The sequence below is a fragment of the Xenopus tropicalis genome, chromosome 9 (assembly GCF_000004195.4).
Source record: "Xenopus tropicalis strain Nigerian chromosome 9, UCB_Xtro_10.0, whole genome shotgun sequence".
Lineage (NCBI taxonomy): Eukaryota > Metazoa > Chordata > Amphibia > Anura > Pipidae > Xenopus > Xenopus tropicalis.
This window is the reverse complement of record NC_030685.2, coordinates 46,057,316-46,075,360: the sequence shown is the minus strand read 5'-3', so window position 1 is coordinate 46,075,360 and position 18,045 is coordinate 46,057,316. Positions and strand designations below refer to the sequence as shown.

At 42.0% G+C, this 18,045-nt stretch overlaps 1 protein-coding gene across 2 annotated transcripts in view; it reads right to left on the bottom strand.

Moving 5' to 3' along the window:
• Positions 1–17,555, bottom strand: part of itgav (integrin subunit alpha V) — a 199,433-nt gene extending 181,878 nt beyond the window's left edge. The window contains exons 1-2 of one of the 2 annotated variants that reach the window (XM_012970033.3): positions 17,276–17,555; positions 306–430 (exon numbers count right to left, since the gene is read on the bottom strand). In XM_012970033.3, the coding sequence (XP_012825487.1) occupies positions 306–430; positions 17,276–17,430 (280 nt within the window). In that variant the 5' untranslated portion in view covers positions 17,431–17,555. 2 annotated transcript variants of the gene reach the window in all.
• Between the last annotated feature and the right edge of the window lie 490 nt (positions 17,556–18,045).

The following is an 18,045-nucleotide window of genomic DNA, read 5'->3' as shown; positions in this document are numbered from 1 at the left end:
TTAATTATGTAGTTTTTGCATGCCGTTTGTAAATTCAGGGGAAAGTGTTACAATTTGTAACATCAATGTTAGTAGAATTATGGTCCCAGAAAGACTATTTTGCAGCTGAATTTCAGCATAAAAACTGCAACAGGTATATTAGAGGTTTCTGTTCTGTGCAAGTCTCAGGAACTCCTCAGGATTTCTTCTAAGATTATGCCAACCAATGTATTTTCATATTTTTAGGCAGCTCCCACTTGGCTTTCTTGAAAAGACCATACAATGCTGACAATAAATTACTATATATGAAACATGGTAAATCTTACCATTGGGGTCAAACACAACAGAGCGACACTCAGAATTTTTCCAGTCACATTTAATCACATCTCCACCTTCGATAATGCCAGGCTGGGAGGTATTTGCTTTGGGTGCACCAACCAATAAATATGACCTAAAATATTGATGTACAAAAATAAATGGATGAATTAACAGATAAATGTGGTCAGTGATAAAAAGTCATGCAAAGCTTTTATTTATGGAATGTATGTGAATAATAGTACAGGTATGGGATCCCTAATGCGGAAACCAGTTATCCAGAAAGTTCCGAATTATGGAAAGGCCTTCTTCCATAGACTCTATTATAAGCAAATAATTCTAATTTTTAAAATTATTTCCTTTTTTTCCAGTAATATTAAAAAACAGTACCTTGTACTTGATCCCACCTAAGTTATAATTAATCCTTATTGGACGCAAAACAATTCTATTGGGTTTATTTAATATTTAAATGATTTTAGCAGACTTAAGATACAGAGATCCAAATTAAAGAAAGATCTCTTATCCGGAAAACCCCAGGTCCCAATTATTGTGGTTAACAGGTCCCATACCTGTACTGACTCAACATAACATGGTAAAAATATTCAGCCTAATAGCAAAGGTGTGCTTTTCTGAGTAATGCATGCCTACCATTAAAGGACATGTCAACCATGAAAAAAATGTTTTGCCTAAGAAAACATAATTCCAATCAACTTTCCAATGTGATTTTTTTTTTTTTAGTGCTTTAAAAGTGTGTAAATGTAATTGCTATTGAAAGCAGCATTTGCTGAACTCCTGGTTGTTACTTTTTAAACAATGTTGCAAAGGCAGGTCTGTCAATCTGCTGACTTGTGTTGCATTATAGTCAGAGCCACCAGGGCCGACAATAGAAAAGGTGTGGCAATAGCAATTAAATATACTAATAAGTGAAAAACCATTTCAAATGTAAACATTTATTATTAACATTAATAAATGTATATTGCAAAGTTGCCTAGACTTATGTTTTCTTTTATTAGGCAACAAATAATATTTTGGGTTGACTTTAATAAAACTTTAAACATTCAAGTCAATGGCCACCAGCGGAGATGGGTGTTTTGCCATGGTTCTTCTTAAAGAGGCCTTGGTCCAGCATAAATTTACTTAATACAGCTTGTGATGAACAAGCTTTTTGTCTACTGGTTTAGTCACAAAAATTAGTTTCTTTAGCTAAACAAGGAAATTGAAGCTACTCCATGTTTGGTCCTTGCAAAGTAGATAATCAAATTCTCAGCTAATAACCATGTTCCCTTCTCGAATTGTTCTGACTGTTTTGTTAGAAGAAGTCCATTATGCAGTGCGATTATACATGCCCTGGTTATCTAAGTACCTACTGTTTAGATAAAGAAATAACAAGAACCAGATTTCTTTTTATTAAAATAAATAGGTATGACCAGCCGTCATAGTCATTGACTCCATGTTGGACAAGGGGTATACTGCCCATTTAAAGGGGTTGTTCACCTTTAGAGTGATATTCTAATACAATTTTTAATTGGTCTTCATTTTTTATTATTTGTGTATTTTAATTATTTAGCTTTTATTTTAGCAGCTCTCCAATTTAAAATTTCAGCAACTGTCTGGTTGCTAGGGTCAAGATAACACTAGCAACCAGGTAGTTGCTTAAATGGGAGACTGGAATATGCATATGCGAGGCCTGAGCAGAAAGAGAAGTCATTAGAAACAATACTTATAAGTTGCAGCCTCACAGAGCAGCAGTTTTTTTGGCATTCTGGGTCAGTGACCACCATTGAAAGCTAGAAAGAGCCAGAAGAGGACCTCAAGTAAGTCTGAAAACTAAAAATAAATTATTAAATTTTTCCTATGAATTGGTTATTCTACAAGTTAACCTAAAGCTGAAAAAAAAGTTCAGTGCACCCAGTGGAATTAAAATGCCATTAGTGCTTGTAAAATAAACAAGCTATAGAAACACGTCCATGTCAATGGTCCAAATATATGTTAAAAATAAGTCTATTTTTATTTTCTTCAGACAGATGGATCCACTATGCATATTGTACTTATAGTAGGTATCCATTTCAAACCATAATATCTCCATCAAGTAAACTCAGTACCCATCTCCATTGAATTTGTATGTCCACCCCCTCTTATTTGTGTGGATTTCTTCTAGGTCAGTGCTTTCCAACTGGTGGTCTGCAGGCTTCATCCAGTCCACGACCCTCCTGTGTGGCTCCCTCCTCTGTGTGCCTCTCCACCTGTCTGGCCGCTGTGACTGCTTACCTTTGTATAAGACTTAAATTGTATCAGATTAACTGCTCCCCTGCATTGTTCACAATGCTGTAAACCCCTGTATTGTTATGTTGGGTTAAAAAACCCAACATACTATTGTTCGACTTCAGCTTATTCTTCTGATTTTTATTCTTCTGATTATTTTTTATTATGTTGGGTTGAAAAACCCAACATACTGTTCTTCGCCTTTGGCTTATTCTTCCGCTTTTTCTTCTTCTTCCGCTTCTTATTCTTGTTCTTAGCGCCCCCCCATTTTCTAAACACTACTCCTCCTACAGTTTTATGGGTACAACACCCAAACTCTCCACACTTCTTTGCCCTATAGCGGAGCAGGTTGCTTGTGCTTTTCTAAGCGATCCCGCTCCCCGTCTTTTTGTGGCGCCGCTCCGAACACCCCAATTTTCCCATTGACTTTGACAGGGAAGATTTTCAAACTGCTGCCACTCTTACAGCTTTGAAGCTTCACCCCCCAAACTTGAATAACATAATAGTGGGGTCACCCTGAATGAAACTACATTTGTTGGGTGACCCCCCAAAGTGGGAGGGGCCAACAACAGCCAATCAAATTTCACCCATTGACTTTTATGGGGAAATTGAAACTGCTGCCAATTTTACAGCTTTGAGGCCACACTCCCCAAACTTGAATCACATAGTCATGGGGTCAGTCTGAATGAAAATATGATGATTACTGGATGTCCAAAGTGGGTGGAGCTGTGAACAGCCAATCAGATTTTACCTATTGGCAGAAATCCAACCTGCTGCAAATCTCACAGTAATAACACCAGGGTCCCCAAACTTTGCAGGGTTAGGCACCAGATAACTGCAGTTCAAGGTTAGAAAAAGTGGGTGGAGTCACCAACAGCCAAATCATATTTTACCTATTGACTTTCAATGGGGAAATTTAACCTGCTGCCATTACAGTATTAACACCGGGGTCCCCAAATTTTTCACAGTTGGGGACTACAGTTTTAGTTTTGAAAAGTAGGTGGAGCCACCAACAGCCAATCAGATTTTACCTATTGAATTTTATTGGTTTAATGCCAGGATTCCCAAACTTTGCACAGTCAGTCACTGGGTGATTACATATTCAAGTTTTTTTTCTTAATATATAATATACATTTTTTTTTAATTATTATTTGGGACATAAAAAACAGTCTAACATAATTTATTAATTAAGTACGGATGCACTGAATCCTTTTTTAGCAGGATACGGATTCGACCAAATCCACGCTACCAGTCGAACCAAATCCATAAAACCATGTGACCTTTTGTCACAAACACAGAAGTTGAAAATTTTTCGCTGTGCTGCGCGTGAGGTTCTCCTTCACCCTTCCTTATCCTGATTTGCAAATTCGGATTCAGATTCAGTTCGGTATTCGGCCGAATCTTTCACAAAGGATTCTGGGACCTCAAAATAGTCTATTCAGTGCATCCCTTATTTTGAATAAATAATGTTTTTTAAACTAAGCCTTCACATAATGGTTATATTTTGGTCACAGACCCTATAAATACAAAGGCACAATGATGTGTCCGACAGCCGATGAGTAAGTGCCCCAATAGGCATAAAACGCCATATGCTATTTTTTACAACCACTACTTTTGGCTCATTGAGAGGCTTACATTGCTTTTTTCATTTTCTTTATAACATACCCTTCGACTGGAAAGTGAAACACTCTCCCATTATATTTAGTCCTTTTGGCAGATTTATTTTGGTTTATTCATGTTACAATCCATTTTAAACCATACACACTGTAATCCCTTTTCACTTTGCTTACATGTGCATAGCCATGTCTTCACTTGACTAGTATAGTGCAAGCCAAAAAAATGAGTGTACTAGAGATACTGGGGTCATTTATAAAATTTGTGCAGTGCAGAATTATTCGCACAGTAAACATATTTGTCGAGCTCATGTTTATATTTATAAAGCAGGACAAGGCTGGTGCATTTAATGTGCAAACATAATTGCACATTTTTGTTTAACGTCTGTTTAAAATGTGGCATATTTGCAAATTGCAAATATTTATGCGCCAGAGTTACACCACAACAAAGTCAGCGCTATATTTGTGCATAATACACACACAGGGCATTTGACAACTTTGGTGTGCAATTTGTATTTCACTACGATTAACAAAAAAAGGGAAGACGAGCACAGCATTGCAAAATGTAAGTGTTTAGGGGAAAACCATTTGCAAAAAAAATATGCATTGTGTTAACTTTATAAATGACCACCACTGTCAAGTTTTACATAACCCTATGCCTGTCTTCCTCAAAATACTACATCTATACCGCCTTTTTACCGCTCATGGTGGAGACTGCGCTACTTAAAACTGGAAAAGAGATGACTCTAAGCACGCCAGACAGGATATCCTCTTAAAATTTCAGCTTTATTGATACCATTAAAAACAGCACGCCTGACGCATTTCAGGCAGCCTATGATTAAGTGCATTTGCGCGCAAACCGGGTCAGGGGTGCCGTTTTTAATGGTATCAATAAAGCTGAAATTTTAAGTGGATATCCTGCCGTCCGGCATGCTTAGAGTCATCTCTTTTGCTGTATGGTTTACCACCCTTGGCTACAGGTTTGGGGCTTTAAGCACCCAGACCACATTCAAGACACGGTGAGTTATTATCGGCATAAGCAAGTTTGACTGTGTTAGGATTTCTGAATTTTGCAAATTAGCGATAGGCAAGGGGTATACACACCCGGGTCTCCCATTCTACTCGGTATGATTTTATTCAAATTTTGCCCAATACTAACGGTGGTTCTGTTTATATCAGGGGTCGGGAACCTTTTTGGCTGAGAGAGCCATAAACAACACATATTTTAAAATGTAATTCGTGAGAGCCATTCAATATGTTTGGCCGTGGATGCTGCGGGGCTAGGTAGGGTGGGTCTCAAGGATGTCGGATGCGATGCAGAGGAGGGCGTGGCCTGCGTTGGCGGATAGAAGACGTGTTCTAAGGCTTAGAACACGTCCTCTCCGCCGAGCGCAGAGGCAAGGTAGGGTGGGTGCCAAGGATGCCGGATGCGATGCGGAGGAGGACGTGGCCTGCGCTCGGCGCATAGAAGACGCGTTCTAAGGTTTAAACCACGTCTTCTATCCGCCGTACGCAGGCCACGCCCCCCGCTATTTTTTTTTTATTAAAGATTTGGCAGAGAGCTAGATGCAGCCATCAAAAGAGCCACATCTGGCTCGCGATATATTATTACTTAAAACTGGAAGTCTGGTGTGCTATAAAGAGAAAATTGTTAATAGTGTAATTTTGGACACAATTCACCTTGATTTCTTTCAGTTGTGGTAGTAAATGAGCCCTTAAGTGTTATCACCAGGACATCAGGTCCTAGGAGTGGCTGTGATACAGTAAAATAAAACTTGCCAGTACCCCACTCCCAGGAAAGAATACAATTGCAACAATCAAGCTTTACAAAATAGGGGCAAGGCTTGGATGCCAAAGAAGTTGGCTACCTAAGTAAAGTGCTCCTACATAAGCACCCCAATCTGGCCAGAAACCATATCAAGAACCACACCTGGCAAAGCCCTTCAACTCCATAACACCAGAAGGCAGAAGCACAGTGCAGCCTGCACAGGAAAATGTGCACCAACACTGCTGCCTACAAACCCCAAGCCTATCTCCACAGTAGCCTTCACACAATGAAATCTCTACCCACACTGTCCCTGGTAATTTCTTTAGCACATGGATTAAATCTGACTTAACATAAAGACAAACCCCTCCACCTTTTTAATCCCTCTGTCCCTCTTAAAAGGATTTAACCAGTTAAATTCATAGCATAAATTCAGTTAAACTCCTGCGGTCTCTCTATAATTGCAGGTGGCACAGGCAAAGCTTCAGAAAAAATTACAGTGGAGGACCTTTCCTTAATCTTAGAGCCTAGATCCCTGAACTCACTCAAGGTCCTCCACCTACCATTCATTTTGTCATTAGTACTACAGATTATTTATTACTACAGATATTTAGGTTGAAAAAAGACATACGCCCATCAAGTTTAACCTTAATACCTATATATAACCTGCCTAAATTCTAGCTGACCCAGGGGCAGGCAAAAAAACCCATCTGAAGCCTCTCTAATTTGTCGCAGAGGGGACTCCAAGATGCCAATCGGACCAGTACCTGGATCAATTTGTATTAAAAGCTATTGCCCATAACCCTGTATTCTCTCACTTGCTAAAAAGCCATTTTCTCAGAGATATTACCTGTGCCACGAGCAATGTTAAGAAAGCAGGTAAAACTCAAGGAGATTAAGGAGGAGAGATTTGGTTTTCTTGAGAACTGGGCTGATTTTTCAATTGTTCCTGAGGACTCCCCCAATATCAATATGTACCAAGATAGTTGGGTCATGCCCATCTCCACCCAATAATTTGTCAACCCAATTAACAACATCCCGAAACCTGGCACCAGAAAGACAGCAAACTGTTCAGTTTTAGCGATCCAGATAACAGATTACCCTGTCAACTTTCCTAATTGAATCCCCTATAACCACAATCTGGTTAGGCCTAACCTTGCTCGCCTCCCCACCACTATTAGAGAAACTGGTCTCCCAGTTGTTAGAGAGATCAGCCCCATCTAGGACCACCAGTCCAGAGATCACGCTCTCATCTTCTTCACACAATCTGGCAAATCTGTTGGGATGCACAAACCCCAGAGCAACCTCCCTTTTCCTTCTCCCCATACTAGATTTTCTAACAGTCACCCAGCTTACTGCCTCATCATCCTGCCGGTGTTCTCCTTCCCCCAAACTATCTGACTCAATATCTGACTCAATATCTCCTGCTCAGTGAGCTAGAGGCTCCTCATAAGATTCTCAATCGAGCGCAGTGTTGCAACTTGTTCCACTAGGACTTTAACTGTTCGAAAACTGGATATATGTGGCAGAATGTGTACTGGGTTAGACCAATCTTGCTGCCACTCGTTCTCCCAGTTACATAAAAACAGTTAAATAAAACCAGGGGGAAAAAAAGACTTTGAATAAATAAACTTTGTACCTTGTTTTAAACTCCTGTAGTTTGTAACTCCTGTGGTTTCTAACTCCACCTACAGAGCATCCACTAACTCTTGGGGTTTCTAACTCCACTTACAAAGCACCCACTTAAAGAGGGATCGCTTACAGAGCCGCAACCATCATGCTGTGTGTTCAGATGCATCTAATCAAACCCCACCCACCTCAAACTGAGGGTAACTACAAAGTAATGCAACTTCTGGCAAACTTGCTGTAAGCCTTATAGTTCACCAAAACTTTGTAATTTAGCACCAAAAACTTTTGAAAATATTTCTACCACACATTTCTATCCCTAACCTACTCCTAAAACTTAACATTTCAGTGAACTGAGCAACTTTCAAATAAATTTGGCAAAATCTGAAGCCATTAATCTGACAATGCCTCTGTAATCTTCAACCAACAAATGTAATTTTTTAGTTGTAATATTGCTGTTATAGGAAACAATCTCAGTGCATTGTGTCCGATTCTGAGCTTTCAGAAAAAGCCATTGCTTCATATAACCCAGTGATCCCCAATCTTTCTTACTCGTAAGTCACAGTCCAATGTAAAAAGACTTGGAGAGCAACACAAGCATCATAAAAGTTCATGGAGGTGCCAAATAAGGGCTAAGATTAGCTATTAGGTAGCCTCTATGCACACTATCAACTTAAAGGAACAGTAACACCAAAAAATAAGTGTTTTAAAGTAACGGAAATATAACGTACTGTGGCCCTGCACTGGTAAAACCTGGGTGTTTGCTTCAGGAACACTACTATAGTTTATATAAATAAGCTGCTGTGTAGCCATGGGGGCAGCCATTCAAGCTGGAAAAAAGGAGAAAAGGCACAGGTTACATAGCAGATAACAGATAAGACACCATTGTATTCTAAAGGGTTTATCTGTAAGCAGCTATATAACTTTATAACAGGGTTTATATAAACTCTAGTAAAGTTTCTGAAGCAAACACAAAACTTTTACCAGTGCAGGGCAGCAGTACATTATAGTTTAATTTCTTTGAAATATATAAATTTGTTGGTGTTACTGTTCCTTTAAAGGAGGCTTTATTTGGTAGTAACCAAAACTTGCCACCAAGTCAGGAATTCAAAGATAACAACCTGGTTTGGGGGCACTGAGAGCAACATCCAAGGGGTTGGGGAGCAACATGTTGCTCAAGAGCCACTGGTTGGGGTTCACTGATATAACCTATTGTTTCTCCCAAGCCAGACTTGGATTTCTTACTATTGACTGCTATTCTCATATCTACTGGGAGCTGCTATCTTGCTACCCTCCCAATGTTCTTCTGATCAGCTGCTGTGGGGGAAAGAGAGGGGGTCGATATCACTCCAACAGGTCACATGGCTGTAGCACCCTTGGCTGTAGCACCCATGTGAAATTTCAAAATGAATGTAAATAATAGACTTCAATGCAGAATTCTGCTGGAGAAGCTCTATTAACGGATGTATTTTGAAAAAAAAACATGTCTTTTCATGACAGTATTCCTTTAAGTTCCACCAAGTCCTGAATGACAAGCCCCAAGTGATCATCTTGGATCACTAGAAGACCATCTTGGAGTCCAGCACACATTGAGGACAATTGTCTAAAGGACATATAGGCATATTTTCATAAAGAATACAATATTTGTAGGACCAGAGATGTGTCACTGCTTTGATTGACAAGTGTGCATATTGGGCCTATCATATCTCACAATCTATGATTGCAAATAGAACAGTAATCAGCAGAAATCTTAATCTTACCAATGGTGGTTGTCTAAGGATAGAATACTTACTGACAAGACAAAACAAAAAGCTAACATTTACTCTTAAAACCTAGTACAACCAGGTCAAGACAGGAAAATGGATATTCAACCCATCTTCACACTTTTCCTTCATCCAAAATTTCCAACATGATTAAATCTTCCCAAATGCAATAGATGCCAGGTAAAGCTACAACATTTTCATATCAGGCTCTACTATCCCTACACTAGAAGTTCTTCTTCCCCATATCAAACCTACAGAACTGTTTAGATATGACTAAATTAAACTAGTATATACAAAAAACATCTTAACAGATCAACTAACATACCACCAATACTAATGAAACTCCTTCATAACTACTTATATGAATGCCTTTAGATACTAAAATGTACTACTAGTAGCTCATTTGGAGAAAAACTGGGTCTTTCCTGTCAGGACTGGCCACTGGTGAGTGACCAGTAGGTTGGAGCCTATGTGCCGAGTAACCCCAGAAACACCACGACCAAGTGGGGTGAAGCTAACAGATTTAATGGAAACCAAATAGAACAAAAATAAGAATCAATATACAGGCCTGTGATGATGCAAAGATAAAACAGAGTCCGGTAACAGGCAAGATGGTCAGGGCTGGCAGAAGACTGGCAAGGTATGTAATGTAGGCTTAGGTCAGTGGAAGGCAGCAGAAAAAACAAGGTTGAGTATACAGGCCGAAGGTCGAACCAGGGAATCTACAGAAGACGGGTACCAGGTGGGGACAGGAGAGTTGAAGCAAGGAACCAGGCAGGGCACAGGCATGGAAAGCAGGAATCAGGAGTCACGGAATCACAAGATGTCAGGATGTCGAAATCAGGATGGAGGCTAGATCAGGCTCAGCAGCAACAATGATCGAGCACTCCGTGTTGTAAGGAGCAAGCTTATAAAGCCCCTTAATTGCTTAATCATTACTATCTGTAGTTAACAAGATGGGTGGTAACAAGAGGGAAGTAGGTAGAGAAGCTAAATGTAGATCATGGCAACTGACCCAACACTGCTCAAAGTCCCGTGGCTCAGTAGGTTAGTGCAATCGTAGTTCATGACAAAGTCCAGGGTTAGATTCCCCACAGATCCTGACACGTTAGTAGATAGAGAATGACAGAAAAGAGTTTAACTAGCTCATTCTACATCCACTTTCTGAAAAATACATACATTAAAATACAAAGTCCTATGTAAATGGTACAGGATGCCAGTCCAATACATTTATATACAGCAATTAGAATTAATATCAGTGTGCCAGGAGAAAACAGGGAATTGGACATTTAGACTATAAAACCAAGCAATAATAACAAAGAACATTGCCAGCAAGTGCAAATGGCTCAAAGGGACCACTAGTACACTAGTCCAAAGTAGGGATCATTAAAACTACTGCCTTGTAACATAAAACTACAAGTAAGGCAACTGGAACAGGGAAACAACTGATTTTGAGGATTTGTTTAGATCAGTGCTGTCCAACTTCTGTGGTACCGAGGGCCGTAATTTTTCCGGCCTACGTGGTGGAGGGCCGATAATGGAAGCCAGTTTTGACCATTCCCCCTTTTTAAACCACACCCACTTGAAACCACAGCCATGTTATCACATGACCATACCCAATGGTACAGCAAAAGCCTGCCATACTCTGCCTGCCCTACCCTGCCTGTGTGTGCCATACTCTGCCTTCCCTACCCTGCCTGTGTGTGCCATACTCTGCCTGCCCTACGCTGCCTGTGTGTGCCAAACTCTGCCTGCCCTATGATGCCTGTGTGTGCCATACTCTGCCTTCCCTACCCTGCCTGTGTGTGCCATACTGTGCCTTCCCTACCTTGCCTGTGTGTGCCATACTCTGCCTTCCCTACCCTGCCTGTGTGTGTCATACTCTGCCTTCCCTACCCTGCCTGTGTGTGTCATACTCTGCCTTCCCTACCCTGCCTGTGTTTGCCATACTCTGCCTGCCCTACCCTGCCCAGTGATGGCACACACAGGCAGCATACAGTGACACAATGCTGGCACTGCTCCTACAGTCTGCACAATAACTATATATTAAAAAAACTTTTTAATTGCAGTACCACCTCAGTATATGTTCTTTTTGTAGTGTGCAGGGTTTATTTGTGGGTTTCTACTGCTGTCTGAGGTGTGAATAGGTGAACAATGTGGGTGATTACAGCCTGAGGTGTGAACAATGCAGTGGTTGAACAATGCAGGGATTAAAAGGTGTGAACACCACAGGGGATTACATTTTTAAACAATACAGGGTGATTACAGCCTGAATCTAAGGTGTGAACCATGCAGGGGGGGCAGTTAATCACAGTACTGATACCATTTAAAGCTTACACAAGAGTAAGCCATCAAAGCAGCCAGACAGGTGGGGGGCCACACAGAGGGGGGCCGCCAGTTGGACAGCACTGGTTTAGATGGAATCAAGTCCTTGATCATTAGCAGGTCCCCAGGTTCCTTTACCCCATGTAGCCCATAAATGGCCTCTTGAATCCACAGTGTTTAGTATCTCCAATATGTTGGTTAATGAAGTATAAATATTGTCACTGTCAGTGGAGAACATGCTTGTAAATACCAAGAGAGTTTCTTTGGGAACAGCATCTAGTGTGGGCTGCAATTGGTCCTGTTGTGCATATTTCATAGTTATTTCTAATTGTGCCACAAAGTCAGTTTGTGTAACCTCTCTAATGAAAGCATTGTGCCATCTCAGAAAGTTGCACTACAGCATCGTTTCTATTTGTATTTTTCCTGATGACTTGTAGGAATTTTAAATAATGAACCCTTCTAGAGGCACTGTACCTCCAGAATGGAATGAGTAGGCTCCAGGATGAATGGCCCTCCAGGATGGTATGACTGGACATGTAGTATGGAGTTTCTGTCACTAGGTTTGCTAAACATAGTTGTCACTAATTTATATTCTGTGTTAAAATTTACAGATCTATAAATGTATAGCTGTGTCACTGACCTCCATTGTGAACTTAATTTATGAAGGTGGTTAACATAAAGAAATTTAGTCAGTGTGTCGGGGGGGGGTCATTGCCATAGTAAGAAACAGTCAATGTATCTTCTGTAAAAATTGGGCATATAGGAAACCAATATAGGGCAAAATGTATGCCCTCTCATACTTCCACATGTAGAGATTGGCAAATGGCGGTGCTCTATTTGATATCATAGCAGTCCTAGCAGTTTGTAAGTTGTAGTGGTATTCAATCAATAATTATGTGATAAAACTATATCAAGAAGTTCACAAAGAAATTCAGTTGGTAGATTGTGATTACATTGTTCTGCTCAGCTGTCTTAAAGCTTGTATTCCAGTTTTGTAAGGAAAAATAGAATAAAAACTGCAGATGCCCATATATGCCAAAAGACAATTTGAGTGAATCATCACCTAGGAGAGTAATTAAGTGTAAGTTCCTAAGATAAGCTTCTATACACCTGACAAAATGATGTAAGAAATGGCCAAAGAAAACACAAAAGATGGAAAAGAGAATCCATTGTCAAAATGAAATGTTGACTGGGGAGGGGGTTTGTTATAGAGAATATGAATCTTGGGTATTAAGTACATAGGAACTCAGAAGTCTACAAGTCAATCCAAACTGATTGTAAGCCTATCTGAGACACAGCATAAGGGTCAGATTTGCACAATAAAGTACGACCATTTTTTAATCTATGGTATTTTGAGAAGCCAACTGGCCCAGAAAAACAGTTCAGATTATATTATATATAGGATAAATAAAAAACCATGTGAGGCTACTTCTTGTGAACTATTTCTTTTCTGATTTCTTGTTGAAAAGTCCTTTGAGTGCTGGTTGTTACTGCATCCATATTTTGTAAATTTTTTGGCCGAAATCACGCAAAGTTTCCTCCTGCAGGCAACTTTGCGTTACTTCGGAAAGCAGGGATCTATTGCGGGCGGCTAACTCACTCTGTGGACCATGAGCTTTAAAGTACAAAGCACTATACATTAGAACTGCTTTCAGATAACCTATTGCAGTGCTATTGCCGGCCTGCGACCACCCCTCTGAGATTACCCCCCTACTGAGATTAGCTGGCCCCCTGCATGGTTCACACCTCAGATTCAGGCTGTAATCCCCTATTTTGTTTAAAAATGTAATCCCCTGTACTGTTCACGCCTTTTAATCCCTGCATTGTACTGCTAAGGGCAGGCCGAGTATGGCACACCCAGGCAGCGTAGGGCAGGCCGAGTATGGCACACCCAGGCAGCGTAGGGCAGGCCGAGTATGGCACACCCAGGCAGCGTAGGGCAGGCAGAGTATGGCACCCCCAGGCAGCGTAGGGCAGGCAGAGTATGGCACCCCCAGGCAGCGTAGGGCAGGCAGAGTATGGCACCCCCAGGCAGCGTAGGGCAGGCAGAGTATGGCACCCCCAGGCAGCATAGGGCAGGCAGAGTATGGCACCCCCAGGCAGCATAGGGCAGGCAGAGTATGGCACCCCCAGGCAGCATAGGGCAGGCAGAGTATGGCACCCCCAGGCAGCATAGGGCAGGCAGAGTATGGCACCCCCAGGCAGCATAGGGCAGGCAGAGTATGGCACCCCCAGGCAGCATAGGGCAGGCAGAGTATGGCACCCCCAGGCAGCATAGGTCAGGCAGAGTATGGCACCCCCAGGCAGCATAGGGCAGGCAGAGTATGGCACCCCCAGGCAGCATAGGGCAGGCAGAGTATGGCACACCCAGGCAGCATAGGGCAGGCAGAGTATGGCACACCCAGGCAGCATAGGGCAGGCAGAGTATGGCACACCCAGGCAGCATAGGGCAGGCAGAGTATGGCACACAGAGGCAGGGTAGGGCAGGCAGAGTATGGCACACAGAGGCAGGGTAGGGCAGGCAGAGTATGGCACACAGAGGCAGGGTAGGGCAGGCAGAGTATGGCACACAGAGGCAGGGTAGGGCAGGCAGAGTATGGCACACAGAGGCAGGGTAGGGCAGAGTACTGCCTGTGTGTACCATACTCTGCCTGCCCTATGCTGCCTGTGGGAGGTGAACCTGGAAGAGTATGACACACACAGGTAGCATAGGGCAGGCAGAGTATGGCATACACAGGCAGCATAGGGCAGGCAGAGTATGGCACACACAGGCAGGGTAGGGCAGGCAGGGTATGGCACACACAGGCAGCACAGGGCACACAGAGCATGGCATACACAGGCAGCTAGGGTTAGGCAGAGTATGCCACACAGGCAGGGTAGGGCAGGAAGAGTATGGCACACACAGGCAGTGTAGGGCAGGAAGAGTATGGCACACAAAGGCAGTGTAGGGCAGAGTATGGCACACACAGGCAGAGTACAGCACACACAAGCAGCATAGGGCAGAGTACTGCCTGTGTGTGCCATACTCTGCCTGCCCTATGCTGCCTGGCTGGGGTTTGTTCTGGGAGTTTGTTAGCAGTTGGAAATAGCCATTAAATGGTCCCTAAGGTGTGTAATTACGTGCTGGGTGTTGCTGTGCTATCCACAGGGGAGGAGGAGGCATATGGATTTAAGGGCGTGTCTTAATATGACATAATATAATTCTTTCACATATGAATGATTGATAGTTGATATCCCCGCAGTGAGGACCAAGAATTAGTTTTTGCTGCGCTACCACCATTGTGATAACATGGGTGTGGTTTGAAGTGGGTGCAGTTTAAAAAGGGGGAGTGGTAAAAACTGGCTTCCATTAGCGGCCCTCCACTAAGTATTCTAGAGAAATTCCGGCCCTCGGCACCACAGAAGTTGGACAGCACTGACCTATTGTTTTTCCTACTCCCATGTAACTGGAGGAATCCCAAGCCAGACTTGAGTTTGTTTCTATTGAGTGCTATTTTGATATCTACCACAGGTATCAGGTAGCTGCTGTCTTGCTACCTTCCCACTGTTCTGCTGATCGGCTGCACAAGTTACATGGCTGTGGCAGCCTGGGAAATGAAGAATATGACTAGCCACCTGTGAAATTTCAAAATTAAATATAAAGAAAGAAATCTGTTTGCACTTTTAAAACAAATTTCAATCCAGGATCCTGCTGGAGAAGCTCTATTAACTGATGCATTAGAGTGCTTGTTGAATTATTAAAAGCTAACCCTATCTACAGAGGGAGAGAGTGTGAGATACATTTGTGTATTAGGAAATAGTACCTGTTGTAGAGTATGGTTACCATTCGTCCCCGTTTGACAGGGATCTACCCCATTTCAGAGCTGCTGTCCCGCCGAACGGAGGGAAGGAATGTGCAGGACAGAAGTGCTCAGGAGCAGGCAAGCAGAATCGGCAGTTCTCATATATTTAAGTGTGCTGGCAAGAGGTTGAGTTCTGGGGGTATCATAAATGGAATTGCCACTGTGTCACCCTGCTATGAGTTCTGGGGGTATTATACATGGTATTGCCTCTGCGTTGATTTATATATTTACTGAGGGTGTATCTGTAAAACTGAAGTGGTTTATTGGGGGCGTGTCTGTCAAAATGGGCATCCTAAAATCAAAATTGTGCTCCGAATTATATTCAGAATTGCCTCTACTCAATTTCTTTCTGGCATTCTTTCCTGGCTCTAGACTACACATGCTATAGCTGCTGAAGTACAGATTGAGCAACTTTTATTGGGCTGTGTATAGACAGGCCTGGAATGAGTGGTTTCAGGCAAATGCTGAAGGGGCAGCTGTAAGTTAGACAATGATTATTTAGTGGGCTGGTTGGGGGCTGTTTTCGCCTCTGTGTACTTAAAGGGGTGGATCACCTTTAAGTTAACTTTTAGTATATTATAGAATGGCATATTCTAAGCAACTTTTTAATTGGTCTTCATTATTTCTTATAGTTTTTAATCAATTTGCCTTTTTCTTCTAACTCTTTGCAGATTTTAAGTGAGGGTCACTGACCCCAGCAGCTAGAAAACTATTGTTCTGTGAGGCTACAGTTTTATTGGTATTGTTACTTTTTATAACTTGTTTTTCTATTCAGGTCCTTTCCTATTCATATAACAGCCTCTCATTCAAACTGCTGCCTGGTCGCTAAGGTAATTTGGACCCTAGAAACCAGACAGCAGCTGAAACTTCAAACTCCAGAGCTGCTAAGCAAAATACTAAAAAATAACTTAAAAAAAAATAAAAAATGAAGACCGACTGCAAATTGTCTCAGAATATTACTCTCTGCATCGTACCAAAAGTTAATTCAAAGGAGCGCAACCTCTTTAAAGTAGAAGGAAAGGTATAATCACTGGGGGTGCCAAAATGTAATTGTACCTTTTCTTCTCCTTTAAAGGAGACATATCCTATAAATATTATGAATGTACCAGGGAATTATACTCCTCTAGATATAGAAGGATTGTGCTTTAAAAAGTTGTGTTTCTGACTGATTTATTGAGAAATTCCCCCAAACCCCACTAGTCCCGCCCATCTGTTCCACTTCCTGCTGGCTGAATTCTCTGGATGAGCTGGGGAGCCGGCGGCCCTCCGTACCCTGCACTGTAGGATAGGAACCAATCAGCAGCTAGGCTGACCTGATAGGGAACTGAAGCCTGTCTGTGCTTGTGTGACTGCAGGACTGTGATTGGCTCTCCCCCTCCTACTGTGCTTCTGGCAGGGGCCATTAGGACACGCCCACCCCTCATTTGAAACCCAGACAGGGACCGGAGAGGATCTATAGGGAGCTCCAATAAATGGGCCATTGTTACAGATAGGGTTAATGTTTAGCCCAAAGGGAAACCAGCACCGGATATTATTCATAATTGCCTACAGGGTTAGGGGTTTTCCCATTTATCCAATATGTCTCCTTTAAGTTGTCAGGGCCTGTTTTCAGTCCCAGTCTGGGCATTATGGAGCATGCCTAACATTGTTAGAAATATATGTAATTTTACATAAACTAATCTTATTACAATGGCACATTATATAACTATTAGCCTAGGAACAAGAAATTAATCGATTTATAAGTAGATGACATTAACATACAACTGTACGAATCGCAAAACTTACCCAGAAGAATCAGAATTTAAAAAGTCAACTGCAAATCCAAAGTAACTTCCTTCAGACCCAGACTTAACAAATGGATTATCCACATCCAGATTAAAACAAAAGCTTAGTCTTATAAGTAAAAACTGCAACAACAGAACTAAAGCGGTTATTTCCATACCGCCCAAAAGTCCCGTTTTCCTTAACACAGCCTTCTTCCTTAAATCAGTGCTTAAAAGTCCCGCAGCCCAAATGATGCCCAGCGCTTCCCTCTTGTACACACTGAGCCAACGTCACAAGTCTCGTCTCGCGAGACTGTGTCCCAAAAGGGAGAATTTGCTAGTGATGTAAAGAGTTGGCTGCGCTGGGTGCGGCGAGCTGCTGGCGGGGGCTCTTAATGCATTTTTATTTCTTCTGCTCCCAGATTCTACTTTTGTGAAAGTGCCAGCCGTGCCCACTGCTCCCACAACTAATCAATTGTTATCTACTCGCTAGCACTCACTCATGTGCCGCTTTTTTGTGCTGGAGTATAAAGATAGCTTTTTATTTCAGCTGGTTTACCTGCACCTTTGCTGTTTTGTGAAAACAAAAAAAAAATGCATTTTTTTTCCCCTGGGTTTCCAACACTGTCTGCAGCAACAGCAGATTTTTGCAGTTTAGGGTTTAAAGGGCTAAAATGGAGATACACTCTTTTGAGCCGGTGGTTTAACAGACACTGTGTTAGGATTGTGTCAAAATCAGGTCAAAGGGGCAGGCCTGAGATGTTTGGGCAAGGCTGCTGAAGTTGGGGGCGG